The 15,775-nt window shown below is 48.3% G+C and overlaps 1 protein-coding gene across 3 annotated transcripts in view; it reads left to right on the forward strand.

The window, feature by feature from the left end:
• The first annotated feature begins 7,111 nt into the window (after positions 1-7,111).
• Positions 7,112-15,775, forward strand: part of ARHGAP22 (Rho GTPase activating protein 22) — a 136,214-nt gene continuing 127,550 nt past the window's right edge. The window contains exon 1 of one of the 3 annotated variants that reach the window (XM_072806372.1): positions 7,112-7,595. In XM_072806372.1, the coding sequence (XP_072662473.1) occupies positions 7,562-7,595 (34 nt within the window). In that variant the 5' untranslated portion in view covers positions 7,112-7,561. The remainder of the gene's footprint in view (positions 7,596-15,775) is intronic. The other 2 variants (XM_072806374.1, XM_072806373.1) reach the window with 2 other exon arrangements.

Here is a 15,775-nt window from a genome sequence, read left to right on the forward strand (position 1 = left end):
CAGTCTGCCCGAAAGAGCAGAGCAAGGGGCAGGGCTGGCTGTGCTGAGGAATCCTGACCTTGGGCAGAGGTATGAATTGAGAGAGAAGGCATCTGGGAAATTTCCATCTGTCCCAAACCCTGCCTTTCCACAACAAGCAGGTGTTTTCACAAGGGAGAAGACTTGTTTTTCAATAATGCAAAACTGACCAAAGTGATGAGTCATCACTTTCTAATATCTGACTCTTTTGGGAAGTGGAAAATATTTCAGACCTGCTTCCTTGCTGGACTCAAATGAAAACAGGTTTTGCCATTAGAGGTTGGGCAGGGTAGTAGTCCCACCACTGGGTCCCCCACCCCTACTTCAGGGGAAGGGTGACAGCTCCTTGGAACCTCAATACATCATATTTCCAGGACTCAGAAACCCACATGTGAGGTCACATTCCCTTCTTTCCTCTCAGCCCCTTCCAAAAGCAGGAGCTCAGCAGGAGATCCTGCCTGGCCAGCATGCCAAACCTCTGGGCTGGGGTCCTTCCTGCCCCTCCCACAGTGCCCTGAGGGACCCCCACATACTCACAGCAAGGCTGTCCCACTGTCAGTTCCACACACTCTCTAATTGAAGCTTTCCCTTCTAAGAAACCCACAGTGAGAATTTGCAGCTCAATAAAATCTTTATCTGAAAGCTGCACAATTAAATGGCGAGCTCAGACAGTTGACCAAGTAAAGATTTTTAGGTGAGTAGTATTTGTCTGAACCCAACATTTATAGAAACTTAAAAATGAGGCCTTGAGTGCCATAGAACCCCTGTATGGAATGGAAGACCACCCTTTGAGAAAGGACTCACTGCCCAACTGCAGGGGGTGGGATCAGCTGACAGCCACAGGCTGTTAACTCTTTTAGGGTCAACCTCAGCTTCTTTCAAGCCAACTCCATGCTGTTCTTGGGAGGCCCCGAGCCAGCGACTATGCAGGGCAACAATGGCCAAGTTCATGCTCTTCTTTGAGAAGCCTCCCAGCCAATGACTATGGAAGGCAGCTGTACTCAGGCCTAACCACCTCTACCCAAAGTCAGACCCCCTAGTGAGCCCCCTACTTTGGAGCTCCCAGAGTGCTGGCAAAGACACTGTCTAATTTGCATGGTGCTCTGACTCTCCGCTCCTACCCCACTCCTGAACAAGTGTTAATTTCCAATAAAACTCTCATCTCAGCATCTGCCGTAGAGAACCCAACTGGTACACCACTCACTCATCCATCACACAGAGCAAGCCCCCTCCCTGGACATCAGCTGCCTGGACATTAGGTGGTCCAAAGTCGAAGGCAATATGTGACAAGCTCAACAATGGAAATTGGAACAGACGGCTGTGGTGCCTGAGCCCACTCGGTACCCTAGGCCACCTCTGCCCTGACATCAGGGCTGCAGGACTCTAGAAACCATGCCCAAGGCTGCAAGTCACAACTGAGACGCTTTCCATGCAAAGTCTCCATGTTCTGGTCTCAGCCCCCTTGCTCTGGCCCACTGTGTCTGGGTGGTTTTGCAATGCCCAATCCTAGATTCTGCATCTTTTTCCTTCTGACCCTCTGGCCAGGAGTATAGGACACCAAAGACCCAGAAAAGTAGGAGTCCAGGGCTCTAGGCCCATTCTGGGAACCTGGGAGATGTATGAAAGGGTGTATCGTACACCACAGTGTGTGGACAAAACTGAAATTAGACACCAAGCTGGGCATCTGAAGGAGGGCCATCGGCAGAGATAGACATTAGCATAAGGCAACAGGACTGTGGGACAATGGGCATGGAGAGAGGCCCTACTCTCTGGGACAGAGCAGCTTGCAGCACCCAACTGCCCACAGGCAAAACCAAGGATATGCTTGGAGTACCAGCAGGGCAAGGCCACCAAAGTGGCAGAGAAGTTCACCTTTGATGAATCCCACACAATCGTGCAATTAAAAAATCTAGAAAGAACGTTTTAAATTCAGCATACTATTAAGTTCTGTTTATAGTTTATATTTAAATTATGGGTTATAATATTTAAATTATGGGTTAATTTTTAAATTATGGGTTGATTATGGGTAATAATTATATGTAATTTAAATGTTACATATTTAAATTATGAGTAAGGTCCTCATCAGCACTGGCAAGAGGGCTTTCAGAAGGTTTCTGTGGCCTCAGGCATGGATGATGAGGGAGATAGTAAAGGTGCTGGACTCTCGCTATGGGCACTGAGCAGAGAGGGGACACTGAAACAGGATCCAGAAGGAGGCATTAAAGTATGGTAGGCAAAGAAGGGCAAGTGAAGGTGTATCTGGTGGAAAGGTCAGCTGGAGTCACGAAGAGAACCAACTAGGTAATGGCTCTCCTCTCCCCGCTAACCAAGATGTTTCCAGGTTGACAGTGGGGCTTGGCCTCACTCACTCATTCAGGGGCTCAGACTTCCCGCCTCTGCCTTCTCTTGCATGGGCCTTCCAGATGGCCCCAGGAAAGGGAGACCAGCATGGAGGAGTGTTGAAGGGAGGGCTCCTGTGGGCCAGGCCTAGAGGGCGCCACATCACATCTGCTCATAAGCAATGGCCAGGACACCATCACAGGGAACTGCAGAGGGGCTGGGAGATGTAGGGCAGGTGGGCATGCCGAGGAGCAGAGGAGAACAGATCTGGTGGAGAGCTAGCAGCCTCTGCCCACAGCAAAGAGTCAACAGTGGTGAGGCACACCAGATTCGAAGGGCTAGGGAATGCCCAGGTGCATGCTGGCAAACACCTAACAGCTGGCTTTCTGGAAGGAAAAACATTTTAAGTCTGGATTGATAGCATTTGCTAATTTTCTTGATGTAAGTACTCCCACCACCATCAGTTTCAAACTACCAGCATGATCACCAAACAAGGAGCTGCCAAGAGGTGCTATAGCAGCCCAATATACAGACAAATTAGGGTTCTCCAGAGAACAGAACCAACAGGAGAGACCCAGGTATCTCTCAAGAGTATAATAAGAATATCTACATATTTATGCAAACTTAGGTACTGTATATCCTCGAGGCTGGAAAGTCCCAAGATCAACAGTTGGCATCTGGGCACTACAGAGGGTCAGTGTAAGTTCTAGTTTGAAGACCAGCAGTCTCAAGACCCAGGAAGAACTTATTTTCAGCTTTAGGCCAAAGACAGGGAAAAAAACCCTATGTCTCAGCTCAAGGCAGTCAGGCAGGAGGAATTCCCTTCCATGCGCATGAAAGTCAGCCTTTTTGTTCTATTCAGGCCCTCAACTGATTGGACGAGGCCCACTTGCATCAGGAAGGACAACATGCTTTATTCAGTCTACTGACTCAGATGCCAACTTCATCCAGAAACACCTTCACACACACCCCGAGAATCATGCTTGACCAAATGTCCGTCTAGGCACTCCATGGCCCAGTCTGGATAACATACAAAATCAACCCTCTCAATAGTATTTTCACCAGGCAGATAACAGGTACAAATAACCTTAAGAATGTAGATGATAGCAAAAATGTAGAGGGGGGGAGGGCAGAGACACAGGCAAAGGGAGAAGCAGGCTCCATGCAGGGAGCCCGATGTGGGACTCGATCCCTGGACTCCAGGATTATGCCCTCGGCCAAAGGCAGGAGCTAAACCGCTGAGCCACCCAGGGATCCCCATTTCCTCTGTTTTTAATCTGATTTATTTCACCATAAGTTTATAAAATCTCATCTCCAATGTTGCCTGCGTTAAAATTGTAAAATTCCTGAAAACTTAGCAATCAGCTCTCATTGGCTTTTGTTCTGGCCAGCCGTTTCAGCACACCGCTGGGATGGACAGAAGTGACCCGCTAGAGAGCAGGAGCCTCAGCCTCCTGGCAGCAGGGACAGACAGAGAGCAACTCGAAGCAGGAAGTCGGGTGACCGCTGCGCAGGCATGTCAGATGCAGGGTAGCAGTGTTCTCTCCCCTCTGCCTCTGGAGCAGCACACTCTGTCCTCCCTGCAGCTTCTAGAACAGGAAAACGGGGTTCTGCTATCTAGATGACATCTTGGAAAAAAACAGAAAGGCTTGCCTTCCTGGCAGCAGATCCCTCTAGCAGTGCTGGAACACACAGCTTTGCCAGCAGCGCCCAAACCCAGCCCCACTCCCCCCTCTACTGGACACCTTTGTACAGTGAACGGGCTATACACCAGTACCTGTGGCTCTGTGTGGAACGGAGCAGTCTCCCATTGAGACTTGGGAGAGAGGCCCTTTCCTGCTTTCTGACTAGGAGATTGATTGGCAAAACGTGTCCCTCTCAGAGGAAAAGACTCCCTTGGGATGACAGCAGGCAGAGATGCCTCTGGTGTCCCCAGGCTCTAGGATATGTGATTATCTTCCAAGGTAGTGGTTCTCAACCCTGGCCACATGCTGGACTGCTGGAGGAGTTTTTATAACTCCCGATGACCACTGCACAGTACCAGACTAAACAGGACCCAGTGGTGGAGGGGACACAAGAAATTAGTTTTCAAAGCTCCCCAACATGCAGCCAAAGTTGAGAACCACTGACCTGAAGCCATCCTGGCGCTGGCCAGTGATGTGACCACCTGACAGAGAGAGGTGCTCATTCCAGTGGCCGCCTTTGGAGAGTTCTGCACCCCCAACCCTCTCTACTCACCCTTCAGTGCCTAGCCAAATCTGGCCCACAGCAGACTCAGAAAATGCTGAAAGGATGCCAGGCAGGGAACCAGGGGAGACCCAGGATCGCTGCTAGGAAGGGCAGTGCCATGAGGGCAAGTGCAGGGCTGTGGAGAGAGGGCTGCTTCTCGGTCTCTACTTCAACTCAAAGCCTATATCTTCTCTTTGTAAACTTCAGGAAGGCAGGGGCACTAATGTCCCTTCCAGCTGGACCCTATGGATCCCCTCATCCAGAAATGTCCTGGGAACACAGTCTGAGCGCAGGGGAAGGGAAGGGCTATGTTGTCTCCCTACTCATCCTCATCCTCCATCATTCTCAGATGCAGAATCTAGACTAGCTCTTACCCTGTTCACCAGCTTTACTTCTGGGTTTGAGGCCAGAGCCTCTGTGGTTTTGTCCAATTCTAACACTGATCCCAAGAAAAGCAGGAAGGTGAGCACAGCGACTTCATGTCATGGGAGGAAACAGCTGCACAGGAAGAGCCCCTGGGGGTGGTTTCTTAACCAAAACAAGTGTGAGTGGACCCAAACTAAGTCTTTAGGGCATTTCCCTGCCTCAGGCTTGGAGCACGCAGTCCAGGCTGCATTACTCACAGGGCTTCAGGATTGCTCAAGACATCATCAGTGGCCACGAGACCTCACCCTATGACCCTGATGTCAACATGAGATTTTCCAGATCTGTATCCTCCCCACTCCTCCCGACTAGCCTCCATCCAAGCCTGACCCGGCCTCTACCTGGCCTGAAAGGAAAAGGAGGGCAATTCGATCATTCAGGGGTGTGTTTGCATCTGTCCCTCAAGCCAATAGTCCTCACATGGCTGGTGGCCTGAGTCCAGCCTGAGGCTCAGGACTGGGAGTGAAGAGGGGTGCTGGGCCGCCTATAAGACACAGCCAAGAGCCCTGGGGAAGTGCTTGATGGCTCCTTCTGGTGGTAGAATCAGGAGAGTTTCACAGGGACTTGCCCAGAATGATCAGACTTGTGTAACTGAAACTGTGGGAAAGGATACCTCCAGAGATGGAACCACTGGTGCAAAGGCACAGGGGCACATGGGGCCGCAGCATTAGCAGCGTGGCTGTGTGCAGCATTAGCAGCAGTAGGTCACCAATGAAGGCATGGATGGCACCATGAAACGCCTTAAATATTATATCAAAATACTTATTCATTTCTTCTGAGGGGTGGCTGAGGGCCAGAGCAAATGACTTGATGCTGAGTAAGACAGCTTTGTCTGCATGCACTCTGCTTTCTCCCTGCAACCAGGCCATTGGACTCCCACATCCTGGTGAGTCCTTGACCTCTCCAGTTCTCCTGTCCCCTCTGTAGGCCACACCCTGTCCTCTCTAGCATGGATTGCTGCAGGGGCTCCCAGTAGACCCTTTGTCTCCAGAACTTCTGGAGGATTCCACATTAACACTTCATCTGGGGCAATCAGTGGACATGGGGGCACTCTGAGGATCAGGGAGGGAGCATGGCCATTCAGAGAGGTCATCTTTCAAAGCCCTCATCTTCAACTGCTAAGAGGACCACACAGCACTTAGACTAAAAAACACCCAGTCCCAGGCACAAATGCCTAACACAGCCCCTGGGGTCATTTCAGGGGCACAAAGGCTGGTCCTCATCATCTAACAAGTCACTGAGGACACTCGGGCAAAAATCTGCTCACATGAAGTGGTTGGAATTTGGAAGTTTAGAGAGACTGGCATCACAGAAAATCATCAGCTGTAGACATGCCACCTGGGGTTCAGAGTCCCCTCCTGACAGTATTATGTGATTTGGGGCAGGTTGTTTAGCATTTCTGTGCCTTGTCTTCTTTATCTGAAAAGCCGTGAGAATAGCACCTGCCTCAGGGAATTAGAGAATTAAATGAGATACGGAATATAAAGCGCCAGCCTCAATGCCAGACACACAAGCAGGCACCTAATAAATGATAGCTAGATACTGTGGTTGCATCTCTTGGGCAATTTTTTGGCTCTTGAGACTGAACTCCCCAAAAGCCCCACTAGGCATTCTTTAGAGTCATGTAAGTATTGAACGGAAAGAGGACAATTAGCAGATTCACTAGTCAGTGAACCGTTTCTGAGACCCTACTACGTGCGGACCCTAAACGAAGTGCTTCACGTGCATGGGTTCCTGTCACCTTGTCGAAGCAGCAGGAACATCCCTAACAGGCATCCCTCTGCTTGCGGGGCCCATCCACGAGGCTCTCGACACCGCCGGCCCGTGGGCGCTGGGGCCGCCTTGGGCCCTCCCGGCTGGGGCCATCAGGCAGAGCGGGTCCCGCTGGACGGGCTGGAGGTCGCCTTGGCTGGGGCGGGTCTCCTTCGGTCCCCAGGGGCGCCCTCCGGGCCGGGGCCGGGCCTGGGCAGGCGGCGCGCGGGCGGATTTCCTGCAGCCTCTGCCCGAGGCGCGCGGCCCGGCCCTCCCCGCGCAGTGGGCGGGTCCGCCCGGCAGCCAGACGGGAGCGGGAGCGGGAGCGGGAGCCCAGCCGGAGCCCAGCCGGAGCCGGAGCCCAGGGGAGCCCGAGCCCGAGCCGGAGCCCCAGCCGCCTGCCGCGCCGCCCGGGCCGCACCGACCCCTCCCCGCCCGCCCGCGCGCGCGCCCGCCAGGGGCTCCGGGATGGGCAGTGCCGCGTGCGCCCCGGGCCGAGGGACAGTCCGGCTGGCCCGCCTGGCCCCGTGACTGATCAGCAGCCCTTCCCAAGGCCGTTAATGGTTCGCTTGGATGGGAATTAATTCTGGGATGGATCGATAATGCATTGAGGTTCGCGGAGTCCAAGGCTAGCCGTCGGTCGGAAGCAAGGAGACAGAGCAGAGGGAGCCTCGCGGCAAAGCCAGCAGCCATGGGGGCCCTAGCGGGGCCGGAGGGGCAGTCGGGCCAGAGGAAGAGAAAAGGAAAGTGGATGACAGCATGATCGGCACAAGGACTCAGGCCTGGCAGCTTCTGGAATATGCTGAGCCCAAAGATCAGGCAAGCCAGGAGGGGTAAGTCCAACTTCCTGGGGTGGATCTGGGCAGTGTGTGTCTCTTGGCCAACACGTGCAGACACTTAGCCGGCTGCCACACTGGGGGTCAGATGAGGCAGGCATTCCAGAGGCATCCTGGCAGACAGGCCTTCCTAGTGAGGCTCCTGGGGTCAGACCTGAGACACGAAGGGGCAATGGCCATTTTAGTCCTCCAGTGGGTGTGCAGCCCTCACCCCATATTCTATGTTTTGACGAGTTCCTGAGTTTCTCAAAATGAGCAGGTGACAACCTTGGGAAACCTTTATTCCTTTACTAAAAAATACATGCTTAATACTCAAGATTTGTCCAGCAGCCAAGACAAAAGTGGCCCTCACTAGGGAAGACCATGCCCAGGCTTCTGGAGCCAACCAGGTCCAAGTGAGAGTCCTCGTTCTTGTGGCCTGAGAGGGTGCTGTGTGAAGCCTGCAGTAGCTGCTAGGGCTGGGCTGCAAGAAGCAGTTTCTCAGACAGGCCATAGGCAGGCAGGCACTCCCATTGGGAGAACTCCCAGGAAGCTGCATGGCCTGAGGTGAGGGTGCTGAGGGCTCAGATCTCGAGATAAGTAAGAGATGGGAGTCTGGAGAATCTTGCAGGGATGATCTTGAGGGATTGAGCTGGTGCCACAGCCAGCCTCTGTCCCCACTCAGTGGCCTGGAAACTCAGGACAAGTCCCTGGACTAGGGATAGTATCTCCCTATGGACAACAACTTCTTGACCAGTGTCCTTTTAGATAAGAACATCTGTCTTTTAAGAGAATAGGATGTGTCTTTATAAGTGGCCACTGCTTACTACGGAGGGCTGTAAACTCCAAGCTTCCCTTTTGAGCCATGAGTACGAGGACAGGTGGTTTGGAGGTAGATAGAACAACTGCCTGGGGAGCTTGGAAACAGTGTGTCTTGCCCAGTATGTGTGAAGCCTTCAGCCTCCTGTGAACTCACAGGCAACACACTCATGTCATTAGCTACTAAAGGATGATTGTGGGGTTGGCTCCAGAGCATAGTCACAGCTACCAGGACCCCTCTGTGGGGTGCTCCAAATGGATGATAACTTGTGCACCCCAATGGGCAAATGAGGGCTGTGCATGGCTCTGCTGAGGGGCAGGAGTGTGATCTAGTGACCACCTGAAGGGCTGGACCAGGCCATACATGCTGTCTACCCTCCCAGCCCTGTCTAATGCACTAGCCACTGACCAGATGTGGCTATTGAGCCCTTGACATATGACTAGTGCAAATTGAGAAAAATATGCCCTAGATTTTGATGATTTGGCATGAAAAAAGAATGTAAAATATCTTACTAATAATTATATTGAGTATAGGCTAAAATGACAATATTTTGGATATATTGAGTTAAAATACATCATTAAATTTAATTTCACCTTTTTTTTTTTTACTTTCTTTGAAAGCAGCTACTAGAACATTTATAATTGCAGTTACATATATGGCTTACATTATATGTTTATTGCATAGTGTTCATCTAGAAAGAGACCAGGGCTTCAGCAAAAGGGCTCTCAGGAAACCAGCCTCTGAAATCCCAAACTTCTTACAAGCAGTTGTCCTAGGTTAGTGGTTCGTGGCCAGGAGTGATTTTGTGCCACTCCCACCCCCCACTACTCCCCACCCCCAGGACCTTCGGCATTGTCTGGAGACATTTTTGGTTGCTCCAACTGAAGGGTGCTACTGGTGTCTTGTGGGTAGAGAACAGGGACACTGCTAAACATCCTAAAAAGCAGGGGACAGGCCTTGCAACAAAGAATTATCTGGCCTCAAAGGTCTATAGTGCTAAGGCTGAGGAACACTCCACTTGATGATAGTATCTGATATGTTAAAAGATGACGTTTGTGTGCCATGCATCGACTGACCACTTAGCCACAAAAATGTATGATCATAAACTATGATAAGAAGCATTCTAGGAGCATATACTACAAATGTAGCATCAGAGGAAGCAAGAGGTATGTTAGCAAGGGCTAGGAAATGACAGGGAGCCAACTAGGCAAAGAACGGTGGAATGAAGAGGCCACGTTCCTGGTGGGGAATAGCATGTGCAGGTGTTGTGGAAAGGGAGGGGCACACAGGAGCTAGGGGCAGGAAGGGGCAGCAGGCACAGCACAAGGCTGGAGACCAGGTCTGGAACTGGATCATTCAGGGTCAGGCTTGCAGCTTGCAGCTTGTTAACAATAACTCTTGCTAGGGATATTTCTGGGGAAATACAAACCAAAATTCTGTGTGTGTGTGTGTGTGCGCGCGCGTGCATGTGTTTACCTTGAAGTAATTAGGCTGTGTGTGTGTGTGTGTGTGCGCGCGCGTGCATGTGTTTACCTTAAAGTAATTAGGCTGTGGTAGAAAGAAGAGCTCCCATCAAAATTTATCTTTGAACCATTGAACCTTTTAGGAGCTGGGCAGGATACATGTTATAAACACAGTAAGTCATAAAATGCAAATCAGCCATTGGTATCCAGACACTGCCTTGTCCATACTGCTCCACGCTATCCATGTTCTAGATACACTATGTGAATGCACTGGGATGCATGAACAAGACTGAGGTGGCTTTCTGGATCGGTAATAAAATCAGCCTCCGCCAGCTCAGAAGCCTCTGGGCTGCTCTGCAGATAGGGGCTTCCCAGGGATCCTTCCACAGAGTCATTGGCTGTTAACTTCCTGTGAGGCCCCATCCAGGCCAGCCCCGGGTGAGCATGCAAAGGCTGCCAGCACACTGAAAGCAGTCCTGAGGTCTCCTTCCTAAGAAGGAGAGATGCCAAGATTAAGATTTTCCTTCCTCCCAAGGAAAACCCCTATTGTCACTTACCTGCATATAGAGCTAAGTTTGGTGAACTCAGACCCTGACTGAGCTCAATTTCCAAGAAGTTAGAGGCAAAAGAGTTAGGTGTCTACATATGGACACACACACACACACACAAGAAGACAATAATTTAAAAAAATAGGCACCCAAACTAGCTGGAAGTGGCACAAAATAGGCCAGTCAATTCAAATTGCATGCTTGGTTTTAAGTACATCACACAATTCGAATTGATTTCAGGAAAGTGGTGCAGATTGGCTCAGATCAGCACAAACTGGCCATTATTACAATAAGTGATTTTAGCTCACCATAGCTTGCTTAGGACAAGTTCAGACTCATTTGTTATTAGCCATAACCTGTTGAAGCCAGTCCAGGCTATCTGGAACCAGGTGTGGTTCCCTGTTCCCACCTGGCTTCAGAGGTCCCTTCCAGAGAACCTTTCCTATCGTTTTGCCCCAGCTAGCTTTTTCTACACCAATTCCCCTTTCCATATTCCCAGAGTGTGGGAAGAAGCAACAGCCTTACCCTTACCCTTGCCAATTTTCTCAGAGAAAAATAAGATAAATTCACTAGAACTCCATGAATGTATAACATATACAGTGGAGCAAGTCACAAGTCTGTGCTCTGTAACACAGTGAAAGTTGCAATCTCTTTTTCAAGATAGAAAATGAAAATGTAAGGCAGGTGCCGCCTCTCCTGGGAATAGGAAAGGAGGAGCAGTGGAGCCTCATGCCATACCCTCAGGCCCACTACCGCATTCACCCCCTGCCCTCCACAGTCCCTCCTCTGCTCACACAGCCCCTGGGAGCACCTGGTTGGAACCAGACCTGGTTCCCCATATCTCCAGCTATATTCAGAACGGAACCCCAAAACACTTGACCTTGATGCAGCCCCAGCTGGCTGGGGTTGTTCCCCTTCTGAAATCCCACTGTAAGAGGACTTACATCTTCAGAGACTGGAACGTTCTGTCATTCTTGATTGAGGCTTATTGCTCTGGCCTTGCCCTAGTCCACAAGGATGAGGGATGGGGGACAGACCTATCACTTTGTCTTCTGAGAGCTCCTGACTCTGCCTGTCTCACTTAAACTCCTGCCATCATCCACCGCCAGCCGTCATCAACTCTCACTTGACTTTGGCAATAAGACTGCCTCACTCCCACCCACCTTCACCCACTCTCCACTCCAAAGCCAGAGCTATCTATTCAAATGTAAACTCAGCCATACATTCACTCCAGCCTCTTCACCCAGCCCAACTTGGAATCCTTCAGTGGCTTTCCCATTACTCTATGGGTTAAAATCCAAAGACTTACCATGGCCCACAAGACCCCTCAAACATGCAGTCTAGCTGGTGGCCACCCCTCCAGCCTCCTTTAACTCTCCAGGCTCCAGTCACACTGGCCTTCCTGTTCCTCAACTGTTCCATGGGCCTCCTACCACAGGACCTTAGCACACTTTTTTCCCTGCATAGAATGCCTCTCCCTTCTCTCATACACACCCTCTCTCACTCTCTTTCTGTTTCCCTCTCCTCCTACACGCGTACATTCCTTGACTCTTACTCACCCTCCAGCTCTCTGTTCAAATGTCACCAGCCAGGGAAGTCCTCCCACACACCCCAATCTAAGCTGGGTCCTCTGCTGCATGCTCTCCTTTCTTTACAGCATTTACCTTGGATTACAGTTGTACACTCAAATGGAATTATCTGATGGACATCTGTCATTCCACTGGACTGAGGTCCATGAGGGCAGGAGCCGTTTCCAGTTTCAAATATCATTATACCTCAATGCCACGCACCTCAAAGTTCCTCAATACATACATTTTGAATGAATGAATGAATGAATGAATGAATGAATTGTAGGGAAAGCATTAGCCTGGGAGGCTGAAGCACTGTCTCTGCCCTAAATGATTCAGGCCCTTAGGAAAGTCAGCCTCTCCCTTGACTGACTTATATATTGCAAATATATTCCCAATTTGTTGCTTGCCTTTTATTTTTATATTAGGGTTTTTTTTCCTCCAGATGTACATAAGATTTTAATTTTCATATCTCTGTTCTTTTTTTTAAGATTTTATTTATTTATTTGACAGAGAGCACAAGCAGGGGGAGTGGCAGGCAGAGGCATAGGAAGAGGCAGAGAGAGAGGAAGAAGCAGGCTCTCCACTGAGCAGGGAACCCAAAGCAGGGCTCAATCCCAGGACCCATAATCCTTATGACCAGAAGACAGATGCTTAATTGACTGAGCCATCCAGGCACCCCTCCTTGCTTTTATTTTTTTAACTTTTTTTGTTTTGTATATATTTTTATTGGAGTTCGATTTACCAACATATAACACCCAGTGCTCATCCCGTCAACTGCCCCCCTCAGTGCCCATCACCCAGTCACCCCAATCCCCCGCCCACCTCCCTTTCCACCACCCCTGTTTGTTTCCCAGAATTAGGTGTCTCTCATGTTCTGTCACCCTCACTGATATTTTCACTCATTTTCTCTCCTTTCCCTTATATTCCCTTTCACTAATTTTTATATTCCCCAAATGAATGAGACCATATAATGTTTGCCCTTCTCCGATTGACTTACTTCACTCAGCATAATACCCTCCAGTTCCATCCACGTTGAAGCAAATGGTAGGTATTCATGCTTTCTGATGGCTGAGGAATATCCCATTGTATACATAAACCACATCTTCTTTATTCATTCATCTTTCGATGGACACTGAGGCTCCTTCCACAGTTTGGCTATTGTGGACATTGCTGCTAGAAACATTGCGGGGCAGGTGTCCTGGCGTTTCACTGCATCTATATCTTTGGGGTAAATCCCCAGCAGTGCAATTGCTGGGTCCTAGGGCAGATCTATTTTTAACTCTTTGAGGAACCTCCACACAGTTTTCCAGAGTGGCTGCACCAGTTCACATTCCCACCAACAGTGCAAGAGGGTTCCCCTTTCTCCTAATCCTCTCCAATATTTGTGGTTTCCTGCTTTGTTAATTTTCCCCATTCTAACTGGTGTGAGGTGGTATCTCATTGTGGTTTTGATTTGTATTTCCCTGATGGCAAGTGACGCAGTGCATTTTCTCACGTGCTTGTTGGCCATGTCTATGTCTTCCTCTGTGAGATTTCTGTTCATGTATTTTGCCCATTTCATGATTGGATTGTTTGTTTCTTTGGTGTTGAGTTTAATAAGTTCTTGGATACTAGCCCTTTATCTGATAGGCCATTTGCAAATGTCTTCTCTCATTCTGTAGGTTGTCTTTTGGTTTTGTTGACTATTTCTTTTGCTGTGCAGAAGCTTTTTATCTTGATGAAGTCCCAATAATTCATTTTTTGCTTTTGTTTCCCTTGCCTTCATAGATGTATCTTGCAAGAAGTTGCTGTGGCCAAGTTCAACAAGGGTGTTGCCTGTGTTCTCCTCTAGGATTTTGATGGACTCTTGTCTCACATTTAGATCTTTCATCCATTTTGAGTTTATCTTTGTGTATGGTGCAAGAGAGTGGTCTAGTTTCATTCTTCTGCATGTGGATGTCCAATTTTCCCAGCACGATTTATTGAAGAGACTATCCTTTTTCCAGTGGATCGTCTTTCCTGCTTTGTCAAATATTAGTTGAACATAGAGTTGAGGGCCCATTTATGGGTTCTCTATTCTGTTCCATTGATCTATGTGTCTGTTTTTGTGCCAGTACCACACTGTCTTGATGATCACAGCTTTGTAATACAGCTTGAATTCCGGCATTGTGATGTCCCGGCTCTGGTTTTCTTTTTCAATATTCCCCTGGCTATTTGGGGTCTTATCTGATTCCACACAAATCTTGAGATGATTTGTTCCAACTGTCTGAAGAAAGTCCATGGTATTTTGATAGAGATTGCATTGAATGTGTAAATTGCCCTGGGTAGCATTGACATTTTCACAATATTAATTTTTCCAATTCACAAGCATGGAATATTTTTCCATCTCTTTGTGTATTCCTCAATTTCTTTCAGAAGTATTCTGTTGTTTTTAGGGTATAGACCTTTTACCTCTTTGGTTAGGTTTATTCCTAGGCGTCTTATGCTTTTGGGTGCAATTGTAAATAGGATTGACGCCTTAATTTCTCTTTCTTCAGTCTCATTGTTATTGTATAGAAATGCCACTGATTTCTGGGCATTGATTTTGTATCCTGCCACGCTACCGAATTGCTGTATGAGTTCTAGCAATCTTGGGGTGGAGTCTTTTGGGTTTTCAATGCACAGTATCATGTCATCTGTGAAGAGGGAGAGTTTGACTTCTTCTTGGCCAATTGAATGCCTTTTATTTCTTTTTGTTGCCTGATTGCTGAGGTTAGGACTTCTAGTACCATGTTGAATAGCAGTGGTGAGAGTGGAAATACCTGTCTTGTTCCTGATCTTAGGGGAAAGGCTCCCAGTCTCTCCCCATTGAGAATGATATTTGCTGTGGGCTTTTCATATATGGCTTTTAAGATGCTGAGGAATGTTCCTTCTATTCCTACACTCTGAAGAGTTTTGATCAGGAATGGATGCTGTATTTTGTCAAATGCTTTCTCTGCATCTATTGAGAGGATCATATGGTTCTTGCTTGTTCTCTTGTTGATATGACCTATCATGTTGACTGCTTTATGAGTTTGCATCCCGGGGATAAATCCCACTTAGTCATGGTGAATATTCTTCTTAATGTATTGTTGGATCCTATTGGCTAGCATCTTGTTGAGAATTTTTGCATCTGTGTTCATCAGACATATTGGTCTATAATTCTCCTTTTTGATGGGGTCTTTGGTTTGGGAATTAAGGTGATGCTGGCCTCATAGAACGAGTTCTGGAAGTATTCCATCCCTTTCTATTTTTCAGATCAGCTTTAGTAGAATAGATATTGTTTCTTCTTTAAACGTTTGATAGAATTCCCCAGGGAAGCCATCTGGCCCTGGACTTTTGTGTCTTGGGAGGTTTTTGATGACTGCTTCAATTTCCTCCCTGGTTATTGGCCTGTTCAGCTTTTCTATGTCTTCCTGTTCCAGTTTTGGTAGTTTGTGGTTTTCCAGAAATGCGTCCATTTCTTGTAGATTGCCTAATTTATTGGCGTATAGCTGCTCATAATATATTTTTAAAATCGTTTTTATCTCCTTGGTATTGGTTGTGATCTCTCCTTTTTCATTCGTGATTTTATTAATTTGAGTCTTTTTTCTTTTTAATAAGGCTGGCTAATGGTTTATCTATCTTATTAATTCTTTCAAAGAACCAACTCCTGGTTTTGTTGATCTGTTTCACAGTTCTTCTGGTCTCAATTTCATTGAGTTCTGCTTCAGTCTTTATTAACTCTTTTCTTCTGCTTGTTGTAGGTTTTATTTGCTATTCTTTCTCTAGTTCCATTAGGTGCAAGGTTAGCTTGTGT

This window comes from Canis lupus, chromosome 29 (genome assembly GCF_048164855.1).
Source record: "Canis lupus baileyi chromosome 29, mCanLup2.hap1, whole genome shotgun sequence".
Classification (NCBI taxonomy): Eukaryota; Metazoa; Chordata; class Mammalia; order Carnivora; family Canidae; genus Canis; species Canis lupus.